Source organism: Pleurodeles waltl, chromosome 12 (assembly GCF_031143425.1).
Source record: "Pleurodeles waltl isolate 20211129_DDA chromosome 12, aPleWal1.hap1.20221129, whole genome shotgun sequence".
Classification (NCBI taxonomy): domain Eukaryota; kingdom Metazoa; phylum Chordata; class Amphibia; order Caudata; family Salamandridae; genus Pleurodeles; species Pleurodeles waltl.
This window is the reverse complement of record NC_090451.1, coordinates 245,901,995-245,920,691: the sequence shown is the minus strand read 5'-3', so window position 1 is coordinate 245,920,691 and position 18,697 is coordinate 245,901,995. Positions and strand designations below refer to the sequence as shown.

Here is an 18,697-nt window from a genome sequence, read left to right as displayed (position 1 = left end):
CCTACATATTTTTCTTTATTTTTTTGAAAATTAGCTTTTCACTTATTTGCACTTTCTTGGGTAACTGACAAAGCAATATTTTGTATATTTCCACTGCCATTTTCCCTCTGGTATTTCTGTCCCACAGAAATGAACCTAAATAGTCCAATCTCTATTTACTTTTAACTTGTCAATTTGCTTTGGATTACTTTATGAACAAAAGACAACAACACTGTGTGCAGATAAAGAACAATAAACAACCTATGTATCATAACTCTTATTATTTTATGAAAGCTTGAATGAACATTGAAGTTCATGTCACCCCCAGAAACTGGTTTTGCGCTAGTGTACTTTTTTTATTTTGTCTCAATACAGTTGTGCAGAGGGATCCCAAATGGTAGTGAATGCCACAGGAAGGCATTGTGTTCCAACACCATGTGCCAAAAGACCCTGCAAGCATGGCACCTGCTCCTCGCCATCTCCAACAAAGTTCAGCTGCCACTGCCCCAAAGGATACGTTGGTCGTAAATGTGAAATCATGCTGGCGGTCTTTCACACAGATGGTGGTCTGAGCTTCAGAGCCATGTTCTCCATCTGTGTGTGTTTCTCTGCAATTTTAGGTATCTATTAAAACTGTATGTTGTGTTATCAATTAGCTATACATATTGCACAACTTGTCATGATACCTTAGCAGAACATTTTTAAACGTTGGTCCCTCCTCATCATGTATGTCCAACCACTACTATCCAACTCACAAGCGTCGTATAAATTTAAATGTTAAAATGAAGATGCCAACATGAATGATGCCTTTGAAATTGTGTGCTGCATGCCCTAAATTTGTCTAGTTTCTTAAAGAGCATTTTTGCTCCTAAACGTAGTGTTCTAGTTAAAATTAAAATGGCACAAGAATGACCATGATACACATATAGGAGCAAGCGCCCCAGGTCAAACATCCATCATGCAGACCCTCAGCATCATTTATCTTAACTCTTTATATTCCTATGCTAATCAAGCCTTTGCCTCTTTAGATAGCTGTGAAAAGTTACTCATTGTTAATACTATCTATAGTCTGTGAGAAGTCTGCAGATAGATACAATGTGGATAGTAAGCAGAAATATGGTATGTCGCAACAATGATCATTATACACCTTTTGCCTAAGACTACATGTTCCCAGAAAAGTACGTTTAGATATATGATGTATTGTCCATATGTTTATGGCATATCATGTTGCAGATATGGACCAAATGAATGAATGATCCATTTTTGTACGCTGTTAATGTTTTAGCCCAATATTCAATCCATACTTATGTGCAAGACCTTTGCTTCGTCTGTGACAGTTGAGAAAGCCATTGGTGTATTTAATGTGCAACAAAGCCTTTCCTCATAGTGATTTCTTGAGTGAAACGGACATACCTCCAGAGTTTTTGATGTTTGCACCATTTAATGTATCTGAATGTAGCTTATCTTAAATCAATGTTCTCTTACAGTTCTGATTGTTGGTGTATTTCTGTGGAATCGATGGAAGAGTAAAACCACATTAAATGAAGGGGTGTACCACATCTCTGCTTATCATGATGACCTAGAAGAAATAAGGGAAAATATCCTCAACTATAATGAAGAAGGTGGCGGGGAACAAGATCACGTAAGAACTGTAGCACATGCCAACATTTAAGAGGGCAAAACTTTGTAGTCAATAGTTATGTGCCTCCTCTCTTTAGTGATATGTTGGTTTGTTCCACATTCAAATACCGTATCAATATCGGATACCTCCTTTATGCCAATCATTAACTGTAAAAGTGTCAGTCACATTTTGGTTTAAAATTGAAAATAACATATGTGATTACAGCATGCGATAAACAGCCAATGAGATAAGAATTACGACCAAAAATAATATTGTTGCGAAATAGTGGAAATTTGAAAGAGAAAGCTGGAAGCAGTGATTCAGTGCCTGTGACAGGTTTGGTTGATTAATTTAGTAAAACCTGTCAAGGAAAAGTACAGCATCAAAATACAGTCACACAAAAATCAGTGTTATTTATCCATGATGATGGGGCAAAAAAAACAAGCATTGGCTGTCAGCCTTTTGCCCTTGCCAGTGCCTTTTTTTCCCACATTGTTAGCAAAACACTACTGTTGGGGAGGCTGCCTAGTCCAGTCTAAAATAAAAAAAATAATAAAAAAAAGCAGTGGCTAAATACAAAAACGATTATTTTGGGTCACAAAGGCACACATTGCCATGGTAGTCCTTGGCACTGAAGGGAACTACTTTGTGTGTGGGTGTGTTTCTTGTGAAAAGGCAGAATGCCTTCATTCGCAGGGAAGCTAGCCAATGCTGAAGTGGGCTGACACTACCATGCTGTTCGCTATAGGGGCAGCAGAAAATTGTGAATGACACAATGACATATCAAGGGATAAAGAGGGCCCACCAAGTTTATGGCATTTTTATATAATTTTAATAAAATCAAACGGTCTTGACTAACAGCAGACCTGAAAACATGACATGCTCGAAGACAATTGAGTAGTCTGCATCCATAACTTTTTTTTTTTTTTAAATATTTTATTGGTTTTATGTTTCAGATATACGTTACAAGCTATACAATTGTCATCAACAGGATCCCATTTATCTGCGTGAAAAACATATAACAACCCCAAACCCCACACATTAGACACGTCTTGGAACACTACCTAACCTTCAGTCTCATTACTTGCTGCAATGGCTGGAAACTTTAGCGTGTGTTAAGTAGCTGAGGGGGTGCGCACGCGTGACCAGTGTGGACCCATTACTGCTGATCCTATACCGCGTATCGCCTGGTAGTGGCCCAGAATGGGCTTGGTAACAGCGGATGGTGACGGAGGTTAAGTGTTTACCCTATGTGTTATAGATATTCTTGTGCTGGTGAGCTGTCAGTGCGGGAGGGGGGGGGTGAACGAGCCCGTTCAATGATGGCGAGCCGTACGTCGAGTTGTGCTTCCGCGGGCGGTGCTCAGGAGGATTTGTGCTGCGCTTATTCAATCTGTGTATTCCCCGGTTCATGGGGGCTTATCATCGTTTTTGGCCTCGAGTTTGGTTACCAATGTTTCCCAGGCGACGCACCCTGTGTATTGTTACCCCTCCCGCGCCAGCTTCTTTAGTACCTGGTATTCCGTGCGGGCCCAGCGTAGTGTTAGGGTGTACCAAGAGTTCCGATCGGGAGCTTTGGGCGCTTTCCAGTGCATTGCTATCAATCTTTTATACATCAAACAGGCTAGGTCTACACATTTGTGCAGGTGTCTTTGTTTTTTAGATCTTGACCTCAGCCCCAGTAGGCAGGACTTGGGGTCTGTTGCCAATACAAGCCCCGTTAGTTCGGAAATCCCCTGTACCACCTCCGTCCGTGCTTTTTGTATGCTAGGGCACTCCCAAACCATGTGATAGAAGTGTGCTGACGGCGCTTTACATCTAGGGCATGTCGGTTCAGAGTCGGGGAACATTCGCATTTTCCTGGCGGGGACAAGTATGTTTGATGTGTGAAGTTGAACTGGGTGTACCTGAATCTGGGGTTCCTTGACACTCCTCGGGCATGATACAGAGCTTTCGGCCATTCGGCTTGTGGGATCGGGTCAGGGAGAACGGCGTTCCATCTCTCCCTAGCTCTCTCCGCATGCGGCTCGGGGGTTTATTAAGGATTTTGTACAGGCTTGATGTTACTTTTATTTGGGCATCATATTGTAGGATATGATGAATTACAGGGGAGGAATCTGGTTCTGTGGTACCTGCCCCCCATGTTTTTTTAATTGCGTGGCATATGGCGTGGTATGCCAGGAATTGGCCGGGGTTTACCTCGGTGAGGGCCTGTAAGGCCTCGAATGACATTAGCTTGCCGTCTTCAAAGCAGTCGCCCACTGTCTGCACGCCTGCCTCTGTCGACGCTGCGTACCGGCCCTGGTCCACCCCTAACGGGATGTACGGGGAGTAGGGGAGCTTGTTACCCCCACTTTGCACATATTTAGCCCAGCACGCGTGCGCCACTGTCAGCAATGGTTTAACAGATTCCGCCTTGGGACGTTTGGATGCCAGCCACTTTAGCAGGGGGGTTCCTTTTAACCAGGACTCCAGTCGCACGGACTCTGCCAGCGCCGGTCTATGGATCCAATTCTGAACCCACTGCAGCTGTGCGGCTGCGTAGTAGCGTTCGAAGTTGGGGGCTCCCAGGCCACCCACGTCCACTGGTCGTTGCAGCGTGGTTAGGGTCACCCGCGGTCTGCCCACGCCCCAGATGAGATGCAGCAGCGCTGTATTCAAATTACCAAAGAAGCTTTTGGGGATAATGATCGGTAAGGCCGCGAAGTAGTATAGCAGCCTAGGCAAAATCAGCATGTTCGCGATCGCCTCCTTCCCTGGTGGCGAAATCGGTAGCTTGTTCCAAAACTGCAGCGAGCCCTTTATGGAGGCCAGCGCCCTCCCCAGATTCCCGTCTCTGAGATCTTCTGTGTTATGGTATATGTTTATCCCGAGGTATTTGAACGTTTCAAAGCACCATTTCAGACGCCCCAGCGGGGGAGCCCCCTGTCTTTCAGGTGGCCACTTTACTAGCGGGAACGCACATGACTTTTCCCAGTTTACCACTAGACCTGACAGGTCTCCGAACTCAGCCAGTAAAGATATTACTGAGGGAACAGCCTCGTAGCCTTTCCGGATACATATTAAGGCATCATCTGCATATAGCGAGATTGTGTGATGGACCCCGTTCCTGACTATTCCCCAACTGCGTTCCATGGAGCGTACTCTTGCCGCTAATGGTTCCATTGCTATAGCAAACAAAAGCGGGGATAGTGGGCAGCCCTCTCTCGTGCCCCTAGTGATCAGAAAACTGTCGGAAATCACCCCGCCCGTCTTCACCCTGGCTTGTGGGCTGGAATACAGTGTACGGACCCAGCGTATGTAATTGGGGCCTATTCCCATGCAACGCATTGTGGCCAGAAGGAAGTCCCACTCTAGCGTGTCAAACGCCTTTTCGATATCCAGCGAGAGCACCATTTCTTCGTATGCATCTGGGGGAGTGTCTCCCATTATGCTCAATAATCTACGGATATTCAAGAAGGTGTTACGCCTTGGTATAAAGCCGTTTTGGTCGTCGTGTATTAGGGTGTGCATGATAGGGGCTTGTCTTTTTGCAAATATTTTGCCTAGTATTTTGCAGTCTAAGTTTAGGAGCGATAGTGGTCTGTAGGATTTGACATCTGTGCGGTTGCGGCCCTTTTTGGGGAGCACCACTATCATGGCTTCTCTCTGGGATGTGGGCAGGCATTCATTGGACCACGCTTCTTCGAACACCTTCAGCAGGTGGGGCTTTAGGCAGGATGAATAGGCAGTGTAGTACTCCAACGGGAGGCCATCTGTGCCAGGCGCTTTATTCCTGGGCATCTACGCTAGGGCTAATTCTATTCCTCCCATTGTCCTGGGAGCTTCTATTGTTTCCCTGTCAGTTTGCGCTAACTGCAGCAGGAGAGAGCCCGCGAGAAAGGACTCGAGCTGCGGAGAAGTGCATGAGGTGCGTTTGGTATATAAGTTTGAGTAATATTCTCTAAATGTTCCGTTTATCTCAGCTTGTGTAGTGGCCATACCGTGTGCGTCGACGCGTATGGCCCCTATTGGGGATTGCTATCCTCACGTAGCAGCCACGCCAGCATTCTGCTCGATCTATCCCCTTCTGTTTGCAGACGCATTAGATGATAGTTATAATCGTGACAGCGGAGTTTGCTGTCAGCATCGTTATATTTTGAGCGCCTTTCTTTTAGGACTGTGTGGGGGATTTCCCCTCACGCTACTGCTATTTCTGCCGCTCTAAGCTCCTTTTCTAATTTGCCAATTTCCACCTGTAAGGTGCGTCTTACTCCCCACGTGGAGGATATGCATAGTCCGCGGACCACTGCTTTGTGGGCATCCCACTCTATAGCTCGTGATGTTGCGGTCATGGCATTTGTTTCCCAGTACTGGCTTAATGTGGATTTCAGTGTTTCGGCAAATGCCTGATCTTGTAAGGCTTCCACTTGTAGTCGCCATGTGGGGATCGCCTGGCGTGTCCTACCCCAGTTCAGTGTTACTCTCAGTGGTGCATGGTCCAACAGTGTCTTCGCTAGGTATTCTGCCTCACCTACCAGTGCTCCTATGTCCTGAGTGCCCCATATTATATCTATTCTAGTGTGGGTTTTGTGTGGGGCTGAGTAGAATGAGTATTCCCTCTGTTGCGGATGCCCTAAGCGCCATATGTCGTATAGCCTCATATCGCCTGCCCATTCCTGCAAGGGGCCTGGGGTTTTCCTATTTACTATCGAGCTCACTTGGGCGTGGGATCTGTCCAGTGTCGCAGTTGGAGTGCTATTGAAGTCTCCGCCCCAGAGGGCCGGAGCCATTGGATTTGTCAATAGTGTCGGTGTGAGAGTGCCCAGGAAACCTACAATCCCGCTATTTGGAGCATATATGCCGACTACAGCTAACTGTCTGCCATCCAGCCGGCCTTCCACTACCACGTATCTACCTCCCTGGTCTATTTTATGTGCCGATAGGAGGAATAGGACCCCGGCTGCGATCCAGATCAATACCCCCTTGCGAAAACTGAGTACGTAGTGCCTATCAGCTGCCCCCCCCCCCCCCCCCATCTCGCGCGCAGCTCCCGCAAGTCCGCCTCCAGCATGTGTGTCTCTTGTAAGATGGCAATGTGTACTCCTAGTCGCCTAAGGCGTGCGTGTACTCTGGTCCGTTTACTCGGCGCTCCCAGGCCCCTCACATTCCATGTTACTACGACATACTGGTTTTTGTTATTTCTCACGTGGGGCGCCATAAGGGTTTCTGGGATATATCTCTGTGCTTGGGTTCCAGTCCTTGAGCTTGGCCCTCCTGGTCACTGCCCCTCCGACAGTTCTGTTTGTTAAGGGGGCGTATGCAGCTGTTTTCCATGTGTTTTGAGTGAATCCGGCACGTGCATGTTTACTAAACTACTAACCCCAACCACCCCAAATGGATCCCCAACCCTTCTAACAACTTGTGTGAAACTACTAAACCCGTGAGTGTGTGAAAAAACCCATATCCGATTGGATTTCCGTGGTGGAGTTATCATATCTACCAGATGTGGCTCTTTTACAGGGCTCACCTCTTTCCGCAGACTGAGTCTGCTGATACCATTGGGTGCCCCCCGGGAAGTGGGACTGCTCCACCCTCGCATTCCCCGCATCATCCCCCGAAGCACCCCACATCAGTTAGCTATACATTTATACCAAAGATACTCGTTGCTGGAGGCGCATTCACCTCGGCCTCTGCCGCCACCCCGGAGCCCCCAATGGCTTCAGAGTTCAGCCAATGTTAGTGCCAACGGGCCGGCGGAACAGTTGTGTGCGATTAAAGTTCGTCCGCGGATCTGGGGGTGACCCTCGGCCCACCTAGCTCTCCTGTTATTGTGGATACGGAGCTGGACGTGCCAGAGTCCGTGCCCATCTCAGGGGGCTTCCTAGCCGTCGCGAAGTTGCTTTGCATGAGCAAGGGAGTCTCTTTCAGTACTCTTGCTCTTTCTTCTGCTAATTGTTGGTCGTTAGGTTGGCCCCTGGCTCGCCTCCAGGACCGCCTTCTTGAGGCAGAGGTTTGCCATTCCTCATCTCCTTCCGCATCTTCCTGGGGGCGAGCGAGGCCCTTGGCATGTAGCCATGTCCAAGCGTCCTCAGGAGTGGTGAATATGTGGGTGCGATCCTCCGATACCACCCTTAGTTTTTCAGGGAACAGCAAGGCGTACTTTATGTTGTGTTCACGCAGGCGCTGTTTGATTTTAACGTAGGAGTTACGTTGTCTCTGCACCTCCTGTGTAAAGTCCGGATATGCATTGATGGTCGAGTCCTTGTACTTTTATGGGCCTTTGTTGCGGAACTGTTGTAATATTGCGTCTCGGTCCCTGTAGTTTAGAAATCTAGCGATCAGTGGTCTAGGCGATTGGCCTGGGGCCGGGGGTCTGCCCGGGATTCTGTACGCCCGTTCCACGGAGAAAAACTTAGATGGAGCTCCGTTTAACACCTCCTTGATAAGCCATTGTTCCAGGGATATTTCCGAGTCTGGTTGCCGCATATTTTCTGGAAACCCCAGAAAGCGCACGTTGTTGCGACGCGCCCTGCTCTCCATCTCCTCGAATCTCCTCCAGAGCACTTTCAGCTCTGCGTCTATGCGCTGGATCTGTTTTTGATTGTCTTGAGCGGTGGGGGTTAGGTCGGATAGCCCTTCTTCAGTCGTTTTCACTCTTTCCGCTAAATTACGGTGGTCCACTCGTAAGAGATTCAGGTCTTGTGAGACTGCATCTATTCTGTTTACCAAGGAGGATTTAGTGTCCATGATCGCCTGTAGTACTTTCTCAAACTGTGCAGAATGCGACATGAGAGTGTTTTCCAATGACTGTAGGGACAGGTCTGTCTGCTAGTCATTGGGTGTTGTTCCAAGAGGGTTGCGGTCCAGGTTCTTGGATGATTTGGCCCTGCCAGCCATTGTGGCTGTCTGGAAATTGCCTTGTGGGATGTTGTTGCGCTCGGCTTGGCGCTATCCTCTTGGCGGGCTAGCCTTTTGCCTGTTGTTCTCGGTATGATGTGTACTTTTTACTCTCCGGGTGTGGCGTTAGCTAGTAGAGCTGAGAAGGAGCTTATTCTTAGCTTTTGAGTGTCCAGATCGTACGACTGTATGCTCGCGGGACGGTGCGGTGGCCGCCAGCTCACCCGTCGATCTCGGCGTTGGGTCGCCCCAGGGCAATGTGTTGCACCCCTTGCAGGGATGAGTCCCATATGTATTGAATTAGAATGCAGATACCCTCAGGGGTAGCGACGGAGCCGGGCAGCAGCAGCGCCCCCAGAGAGGAGGGGGGGCGCGGCAGCGAAGGGGAGCACAACAGGGCGAGTTAATGGAGGGGAGCGGGTGTTTGGCACCCAGGTGGGCTCCGTGTTCACTCGTGCAGCCGCTGGCAGAGATCCGAGGGAGCAAAGAGCAGCCAGTTTCCTCCTTCTCGCGGCTAATCAGTGGGACCCAGGCGTGGGCCCCTCGCTCTCGGTCCAGGCCCGCCGCCGGCACGAAGCGGCCCTTCGGGGCGAGGTCATTGGGGCCCCTGTGCAGATCTCCGGTAGTGGGCCACCTCCCGTGCTCGGGTGGCGTGTGCCGCCATTTTGGAGCCACGATGCGGCAGAGGAAGAAGCATAGAGAGGGGGGAGTTATTGGTGGCTCCCCCCGCGTAAGCCGAGCCTCCCCCGGCAGGCCTCCCCCTCACCTCAGCGGCCCGTGGTTGCTGCCTCAGCACGTTTCCTGGGCCCACCTCGGGCTGAGAGCCACGGTGCATCCAGCTTGCGCGCAGGCGAGTCTGCCCGGCCCGGTGGAGGGCTCCTTCCTCCTCCGCCGCGGCTCGATTCGATCCTGCATTGTGGCACAGACCTGGGCCCTCGTCGTCGCCCCCCACGGGCACCTTTCTGCGTTGCGGGAGCGCCGATCGCTGCTCCCGAGTTCCAGTTCCAGCGAGGTGGGCCCCAGCCGGCAAGCGAGGGCAGAGGCTCACGCCCCTGGCCCCCCCAGCTGTCCAACAAGCCAGGTGGGCGCGGGCGCCGCCGAGAGGAGGCGCACCCAGGTCCAACGGCACAGCACCCCCTTCCAGCAGCCTCGGCCGGGTCAGGGTCCGCGTCCAGCAACTCCCGGCCCCGCGGGCAGTCTCTGGTGCCACAGCCTCAGTCCTGCCGGCGCACAGCTCCCGCAAGATGCTCCGGCACGCCCCGGGTAGTCCGCCACTGCCAGTCTATCAGTGGGGTTCCGGGGGGCGCCCTACAGGATGTTTTTGGCAAGCCCTGGATGGAGCGCTCGTTTCAGGCGTCCATCCCGGCCGCCATTTTGGCTCCTCCCACCGGCTGCATCCATTACTTGAATCCAAAAAATGCAAAACGGCACTTTCCTTAATTTTCTGCTCAACATACAGTTGCTTCCGCTTGCAGTGTAAATGTATGCATCACTCTAGGCAACTGAAGTACTGTCATTCTGTGCCCATGGACTTGGCGGTGTTGAAACACAAACGAAAATAAAAGTATTAAATGACAGTTTTAAGTGTAAGATGTTATGCTACTGAGTAGATAATATAAGGCGAATACATAACAAATGGAGTGGATGGCTCACTCTTGAATGGTTGTGAATTAAATAAGTACAATGTGCAATTAATGAGGCATGGTCGTGTGTAGAGAATCTGCTGAGACTTAAGAGTCCTGGTGACCAGTGCCTCGGAGTTCTTTAATACTGAATAATCTCTGTATGAGGGCCTAATGGCTTGATCAAGGTCAGACTGGCCATTGTGTCACTCTGTCAAGTGCCCTGTGTGCTGTAGACCGTAGGGCTGCTTTCAGAGCTGGCTAGTCTACCATAACCAAGGGCCACATTCTAGTTGCTGCCTCCTGCAGTGTGTAATGTTTTCCCAGGGATGGTTTCCAGTTCTGCCCGCCCTTGATCTGAATAGCCAGAGAAACACTGTAGTCCAAAATGTTTTACTGGACACCAGGTAGCAATAGCCCTTCCTTACTGAAACTGCAATGCTATGCCTTTTCACTTGGTATTGGCAATTCCTGACAGTCAGGATCCGTAAACATGCAATACCAACAAATCAACAGTTGAAAACGAAAATGTTGCACTTTTTGAAGGTGCTTTCTTTCATCTGAATGAAGAATACTTATATTTTTCTAACACTTTGTCAATGAACACTTTTGTTTTACAGTATTCAGTAAACTGGTCTGCTGACTTCATCACAGAGACTGCATCTCTGCTGTTACTTTTGGTTTGTAAATTTGACCTAGGTGGGAACAGTAGTGATATATATTACCCCAGTCAACCCACTGGTTTCTGGGAACCATTGTAATTTTTCATTAGCACCGGGAACACTGTAATATTAGAGACACCATGGAAATTAATGGAGTATATTCAGTCTATAAATAGTTTTAGAGGCTGAGCCCTCAGCAGACCAACGTTCTGCTACATCATCTCATAACAGTTATTGTTAAAATGTTTTTCACTTGTATTCTGGTGTCAGACTTTCCATAGTGTACATTATTTCATCCTTGGTCGAGTTGTATAACCCACCACCAGTCAAACAATATTATAGACAAACTCTGTGGTCTATAATGCCACACAAATAATGTTTGTAATATATACGAACAAGCTACCTATCTACCTTTAATTTAATTAATTTATAAAGCACTTGGCTCCTCCAACCGATCTTCCAAGCGCTGCTACAGCATAAAGCAAGAGATAAAGCATCAGTAGTTAAAAGAACCATGTTTCAATAATTTCTTAGGCTTCTCATATGAAGGACAAAGTCACAGCTTAAGGTAACGGAGATCCATAGTTTAGGTCCTAGAAAGGCAAAAGAACAAGCACATTGCCTTGCACGTTTGTACTGGGGGATCATGGCTAGATTATGGATCTCTGAGTGCAAGGATTGTTTTGGGCAATAGGGATGGACCAGCTTTCTAAGAAATAGAGGGCCAGACTTTACCATAGCTTTATATGTGTAGCAAAGAGCATTTAACTTGATGATTCTCTTATAAATCGCAAGCCATTGAAGCTTCCCGAGATGCAGTGAGACCAATTCAAATTTTGGAATATGACAAACAGGCGAAATGCCGCATTCTGTGCAATCTAGAGTCTTTCCACAGCAGACTTGGTAGCTTCTTAATATAAGACATTACCATAGTCAAGGCTTGAAATAATTAAAGCCTGCACAGTGGTCCTCAGAGAAGTGACTAGCAATAGACAAAGCATCTTCCTTAGACACCTTAATAGGTCAAAGCAACCAGCGGCTGCTTTGTTAATTTGATATTCCATGGTCAGTTTGGTATCGAGCCAGAAGCCTAGATCTTTAACTTCTCGTGATGGAGAGGGTAGAGCCCCAAAACTTGTTGGCCATCATTGCGGGCCCCACAACTAGCTCTGCTGTCTTGTTGCCATTAAGCTTAAGACAATTTCTTCCCAGCCATTGTGCAACCTCCATCAAATACACAGTGATAGTAACATGTTTTGTGGTGGATACTCTACATTTGTTGTTCTGATGTATATTTCTGGCTGCAGATTTTTCATTTTTTTTGTAGATACCAAATCAGCACCTCCCAGGTGGTAGGTCCGTGGGTTGGGTCAAACCAAAAGGTCCTGCAGCACCAAGTGGGAAAATTGCTTTGTGAATGTGTGGAGCAATGCCCAGGTAGCAGCTTGGCAAATGTCCACAAAAGGCTCTCTGGGTGCCAACTCAATGGTATCAGCTTTAGTTCTGGTGGAATGAGCCCACAAGACTTCTGGGGGCTGCTTCTTAGCCAGTGTGTAGCAGGTTTTGATGCTGAGAATGATCCTGTAAGAATAGGTCTTTTTCTGCACTTGTTTGCCCCCATTCACCTCAGCGAATTCAACAAAGAGCTGATTGTCCACATGATGTTCCCTAGTATGATCAATGTAGAAGCTGAGAGGTCTTTTGGGATCAAGCCTATGCAGTCTCTACTCCTCAAAGGAGTGCTACTCAAAGGAATGAGGTGAAGTGAGGAATGCTGGGAGGGTGAGGTTTCAACAAACATGAAAAGGCGTGACCACTTAATGTAGAAAAGAGGCTTGGCTCCTTAACACCAGCCTGTCTGGAAAGAATGTTGCATGTGATGGTTTGTTAGAGAGAGCTTGTAGTTTAGACACACGCATCGTCGATGTTATGGCGATGAGGAAAACAGTCTTTAAAGTCAGAAACGGAATGGACAGCTGTGCAGAGGTTCAAAGGGAGTGTACATTAGAAATGTGAGAACTAGATTCGGGTCTCAGTGAGGCATGATAAATAAAGGGTGTAGTGTGAAGGAAAAGTAGCAATCCTTTCAAAAAAGCATCACAGCAGGTGATATAAATAAAGAAGGCTGGTCCAACAAATGCAAAGAAGTGGAAAGAGCTGACAAATTGCATTTAACTGTGCCCAAAGCAAGGCCTTGCCTGGCAAGAGACAACACAAAGCTAAACTCCAGATAGTTAGACTTGAAGTGGGTCAATCTGCAGAGTACCGCACCAAACCACAAACTTGTCCCAATGGCAGGCATGTACTGATTTCGTGGCGGGACGCCTCGCTGCCAGAGTGATATCAACTACTTCGAGGGGTAGTTTGAATGAAGTCAACTGCTGACACTCAATCTCCAAACATGGAGATGAAGATTGCATAGGCCCCAGTGCGGCCCCAGTGCAGGACACTCTGTGCTGTTGCAACATAAGGTCCTTCTGAAGTAGCAGACTGATTTGAGGATAGATGCTCATGCCTAAGAGTTCCAGGTACCACACTGTTGCTAAATCTGGAGCCACCATGATGACTTTGACTCCGTCATTCCGGATCGTCTTCAGAACTCGAGGCAGGAGGGCTAGTGGCAGAAAGGCGTGTAGTAGCCCCAAGGTCCACTCTAGGCGGAATGTGTCTCTGGCAGAGAGCTGTCTTGGGAATGGCAATGTGCGAAAATGCTGACGCGTGTTCTCAGTGTTGACAAAGAGATCGGGCCGAGGTTTTCCCCCAATTCATGGAAGAGACTTTGCTCCACCTCTGGGTGTAAGTTGCCATTCATGATCTCTAGGCATCAGTAGCTAAATTAATCAGACCTGTGATTCAAACAGCACCCAGGTGTGTGCCACCAGGAAAATACCCTGGTGTTTTAGCCACTTCCAGAGGCATAGTGCCTTTCTACACGGGGTCAATGACCCCACCCTGCTTGTTGCATTACCACATGATATTGACAGTGAGCATCTGTACCAGCCTTCCTTTGCTGGATGGCAGGAAGGCTTTCAATAACATGTGAATGGCCACCAAATCCAAGAGATTGGCCACCTTTTGAGACCAAATGCATCTGATCTCTACCTCTCCCAGTTGGCCACCCTAATCCAGAAGCGATGTGTTAGTCACTACTCTTTGTTCTTGCTGGGGTACAGAGATGAATCTGCCACCGACCCTATCACAGTTCAGCATCCACCACTGCACTATTCTCAAAATCTGAATATAGGGAGATCCTCCTGATGCTGTGCCCACTGGGACTCCAGATACCACTGCAGAGCCTGTACATGCCACCTGACATGCTTGACCAGCTTGCTCCAGGAGGCCATCAGTCCCAGCAGCCTGAACGTCATCCTCACTGAGATCCAGAATAGAGGCTGAAATATATGGATAATAGCCCAAATGTCCTGGACTCTCTGGTCTGGGGTAAAAGCACAAAACTGCACCATGTTCAGAATAGCTCCAATGAAACTGAGAGTCTGTGAAGGAGTCAGGTGTGACTTTAGCACATTGATAGTGAACCACAAGGATGTTAAGAGGATCAGCATAGTGTGGATGTGGGTGATGATTAAATGAATTGAGCCCGCCTTCAACAGACGGTTGATGAGGTAGGGGAATACTGGTGCCCCGACTCTGTAGATATGCTGAAACCACTGCCATCACTTTCATGAACACCTTAGTGGCACTGATGAGACCAAAGGGGAGCACAGTGAATTGAAAGTGCTCTTTCCACACCACGAACCGCAGGTAATACATGTGGGCCTGCAGGACAGGTATGTGGAAACAAGCATCCTCCAGGTCCAATGCTGCCATCCAATCTCCAGGGTCAAGGACAGGCAAGACCTGGGCTAGGGAGAGCATCATGAATTTGTCCTTTCTCAGAAAGGCATTAAGAGGGCAAAGGTCTAAAACAGACCAAAGAAAAGACCTCTGACCTTCAGCACCAGAAAGTAGTGGGAATTACAGGCATTTCCCACCTCTGATGCTGGCACCCTCTATTTAGTTCCTATACTTCCTGCTGTAAATCTGACAGATGGTCCTCCGTCACTTGTGCTGAAGATGGTGGAAGGTGCGGTGAAGTAGAAATAAAATGGGAGGTCATAACCTTTGTGGACAATTTATAGAACCTATTTATCTGAAGTGCTTGCTTGCCCCCCTTGGGCAAAAATAGCAGATCCTTCCTCCGACAGGGACGCTTTGTGTTTGGAAGGACCCACTAAAGAGGTTTTGCAGCTACAGCAGTTCGAAGGGGAGAGAGGGCTGTAGACTGAGCTGCTCACTAACCTTTAGTCCATGTTCTCTGTGGGTGCAGCAGTGACAGCCACAAAAAGGCTGTAGAGTCTTCTGGGCTGACTGCACCTCTGGTTGCTGCCAGTATTGAAAGCCCCTACTATAGCTACGGGGGTGGACTTCTGGTGGAACTGATGCGCTGGATCACACTGTGGCCCTGCTGTCTTTGAAGTGCTCGAAGGCCAGGTCTGCTTTCTTACAGAACAGACAAGAGTCACTGAAGGGCATATCCATTATGGAAGATCGGGAAACCCCAGAGAAGCCAGTAGATCTCATCCAGGCATGTCTCCCGAGTGTCACACTGGTGCCAATTGCCCGACCAAGGCAGTCTGTGGCACACAGAATTTTGATACATACCAAATTGTGAATTTTACTGCATCACAACTATCTTGAATGACACGTGTAAGAGTGCGGTGCAAGTCCTCTGGTACAGCGGGTAGTAACTGAGAGATGGAGTCCCAAAGGGTGTGAGACTGTAGACCCAATAAGCATCTGGAATTGGCAGACCTTAATACCAGACTGGCAGTGGTGAACATGCATTTTATAAATCAATGGGGTGGTAGGCAAGAATTTTGGGTTGACCCTACTCATATGCTTGCACCATTAAGCCTTCTGAGGGCGGGTGCTGCGTTAAGAAAGCCAGCTCACCCGTGGTGCCCCACTGTCTCCCTATTTCCTGGAGGTCTAGAACTTGGGCTTGCACATGTCTCAAGAAGGATCTCTGTGAGGGCCTCATTAAAAGGAAATAGGGCTCATTAACGGTCTGTCCAGGTTAGAGGAAAGAGTACCTCCGTAGTAGGCAGTTGGAGGCCACAAACATCTACTACCCTTCGCATCAATGCTGCAAAGTAAGCACTTTCCTCAGTAGTTGGCCCAGGTGGAGAGACCACCCCAGTGTATGTAGAAGTATCCAGTCCACTGGCATCTTGTAGCTCGTCATACCAGTTGTCTTCAGTGTATGGTTGAGCAAACACATACTCTTCATCAGAATGATCATTAAAAAAGAGTCCGTGCCTAAAAGATAGGGAATGATCTGGGCTCTTATTTGAGGTAAGGGCAAAGTGTAAGAGTCCAATGGGTTGCCAAAAGGCCGCGCCTGATGGAATCAGGGTGTGGCCTCTATTTCCGAGAACACTGTGGGTTGCACTTTGTCATCCAGCGTCAATGCTGTGGGGTCCAGCATGAGAGGTGGAGCTACTGCAGACGTTAGGACCGAAGCTGGTGAAGAGCCCAAAATGGGTCCAGTGGTTCCAGCTGGCACCTAGGGCAAACTCACCAGCAAAGTCCCATTCCCAGTTAAAGGTCCTCACAGTTCCTTGGGGCTTGAAGGTGCACCGGAGGCAGCATGCCAAAGAGATGCAGCATAGCTTCACAGAACTCGTGGATTTGCTGTGGTGTTGCTGAAAGACCAGGAAACTCGGATTGCCCCATGATAAGAGTCGGAATGAGCTCAGGAGTTTGGAAGAAGGACTGAGAGGCATGTTTGTACCCTTGTGCCTTCTCAAGAGTTTGAGAGTGGCTGGAAAGGACAGAGTCCGACTTTGACTGCTTGTGCTTATTTAAACTTACCCAGTGACTTTGACGGCAACAAAGATCTGCTGCAGGAACGACTTAGGAGCGTGACCCGGATCTTTCCCTTGACTGGTCACAGCGTGGAATCTTCCAGTGTTTGCAGACATACAGCTTCACCTCATTTTCCAGGATGGCCTTCAGATTAATCAAGGCACAGTTGCTACATGACTTGAGGTCGTGGTCTGACTCCCAAGCACCAAAGACAAATTGGGTGGCAATCTGTTACAGACATTTGTTAAATTTCAAGAAATTTGTCTTGTGAGCAGATTAGGTGTAGGTCCAAATTCGCAGATGGTGGCGTGGAAAGAAAGGAGCGGACATCAGCATGCTTTGGTGGAGCTTATATGTGGTTCTACATGTTACTTTTGAAGGGGAACAACTTTCGTGACGAGCTGGATGCTGCTATATACTGGCATACAAGGGTACCGCTAGAAAATTTCCAGAGCTAGTCTGATGCCTGGAGAATATTCAAAAGTTGAGTAATCTGCAGTTAGAAATATCCATCACAGATATAGTTACATGTATTATAAGAATAGGTATTTCAAAAACAGACATTTTACAGTGATATGAGACTCCGCATGACATTTCTGAACATATAATCTATACTTTGGTAAGCGCGTGCAGCAGTTATGCTAATTTGATTACTTTTTCATCTTTATGTATCAAAATGTCTTCCATCCGTGCTGCAAGAGGGTTTTGAGTAATATGTGATGTCTTACATATATCTTTTCTTCGCAGGACACCTACAATATGGTTGAACTACAATTGTCTCTACAAACCAGCCCAACATTTTCCCTCTGCAAACACACCGAGGACGGGCTGCATGAGGAACAGCCTTCAGACTCAGATGTGGTTCCCAGTCAGAAGGACAAGATAGAAGTCTCTAATAGGACAGCCTCACTCACCAGTGAAGAGTTCAGTCGTTATCTTTGGGAGGTAGTCCAAGAGGCAGACCAGAACCAGGAAGCATTCTTCTGTGACTCTTTGAAGTTGTACTGCACAGAAGGGGGTGGATCACTAGCTGGAAGTCTTAGCACCCTACAATCAACTACGCAGGACGAAGATGTACAGTATGATGAAATGAAAGAATGGGGCTCAAAGTTTGATAGACTAAATGAACTGTATTCATACACAGATCAGGAAGAAGATCTCTAGAAGAGGCACTACATTATATGTGGAATCAGGAAAACGTGAACGACAATCTAAAGCAATGTTAATGCTCATCATAAGATGCTTCTTTGGTGTGACTCGGGCTAAGGTAATGCCAAAGTCTTTTAAGCTAGAACGTGAGTCAGGAAAACTTGGTTTTTCTAATTCACTTGACGCACAAATCAGAAAGAGCTTGAATAGGCAAGTAAGTAGTGAAATTGTGTTTTCTTGTTACGTCCAATATGGGAACTGATAAAATGTAATTCAGAAAGAGAGAGGTAATTTCCTGCTACTGATTACTGTTCTCAAATTAGCAGGAAGAGACTAAATAATTATTTATAGACAATTGCTGTAAAACGTTGTTGCACACATTGATAACGTTTCTGCTGGTACTGCAACAATACATTGACTACAGTGATATTTATTTGGTATACACCCACACTTGACATTTCCAGTCCTTGTGTAACCACTTGGTATTAAATGTTAGTTTTGATGTACAATCAGTTAAAAGGAGGATTCCCAGATCCAGAAAAGGAGCGAGAATATCATAATTCGTTATTGTAGTATTTCACATAAAAACACATGCTAACCTAAAACATTGTTCACCTCCTCTGTTTTCTGAACTCCACTTGCGTTTTGTTTCTGTTCCACTGGTAATAAATCTGAATAATCAACTTAGATTTGTTTACTCAATTGTCGCAGCTGATAATAACCAAACATGTTGCTGTTTGCTTAAATGACTGATACTATTAATTTCTGTGTATCTGTCTTAGTTATCCAGTGTGATTGACTCCTATGTTTTTAATATAGCTTAGTATCCGGACACTGAGGGCAATACCAGCCATAAATGGGCTTAACCTAAATCTAGGCCCATGGCACGATCGAGGACCTTTATCAACCAGTGTCTG

At 47.5% G+C, this 18,697-nt stretch overlaps 1 protein-coding gene across 1 annotated transcript in view; it reads left to right on the top strand.

Moving 5' to 3' along the window:
• The window catches only part of LOC138268205 (neural-cadherin-like), a 506,556-nt gene extending 488,092 nt beyond the window's left edge, over positions 1-18,464 (top strand). Inside the window, exons 31-33 of the mRNA XM_069217644.1 lie at positions 355-599; positions 1,467-1,621; positions 17,379-18,464. Of these exons, the coding sequence (XP_069073745.1) occupies positions 355-599; positions 1,467-1,621; positions 17,379-17,795 (817 nt within the window). The 3' untranslated portion in view covers positions 17,796-18,464. The remainder of the gene's footprint in view (positions 1-354; positions 600-1,466; positions 1,622-17,378) is intronic.
• Positions 18,465-18,697: the final 233 nt, after the last annotated feature.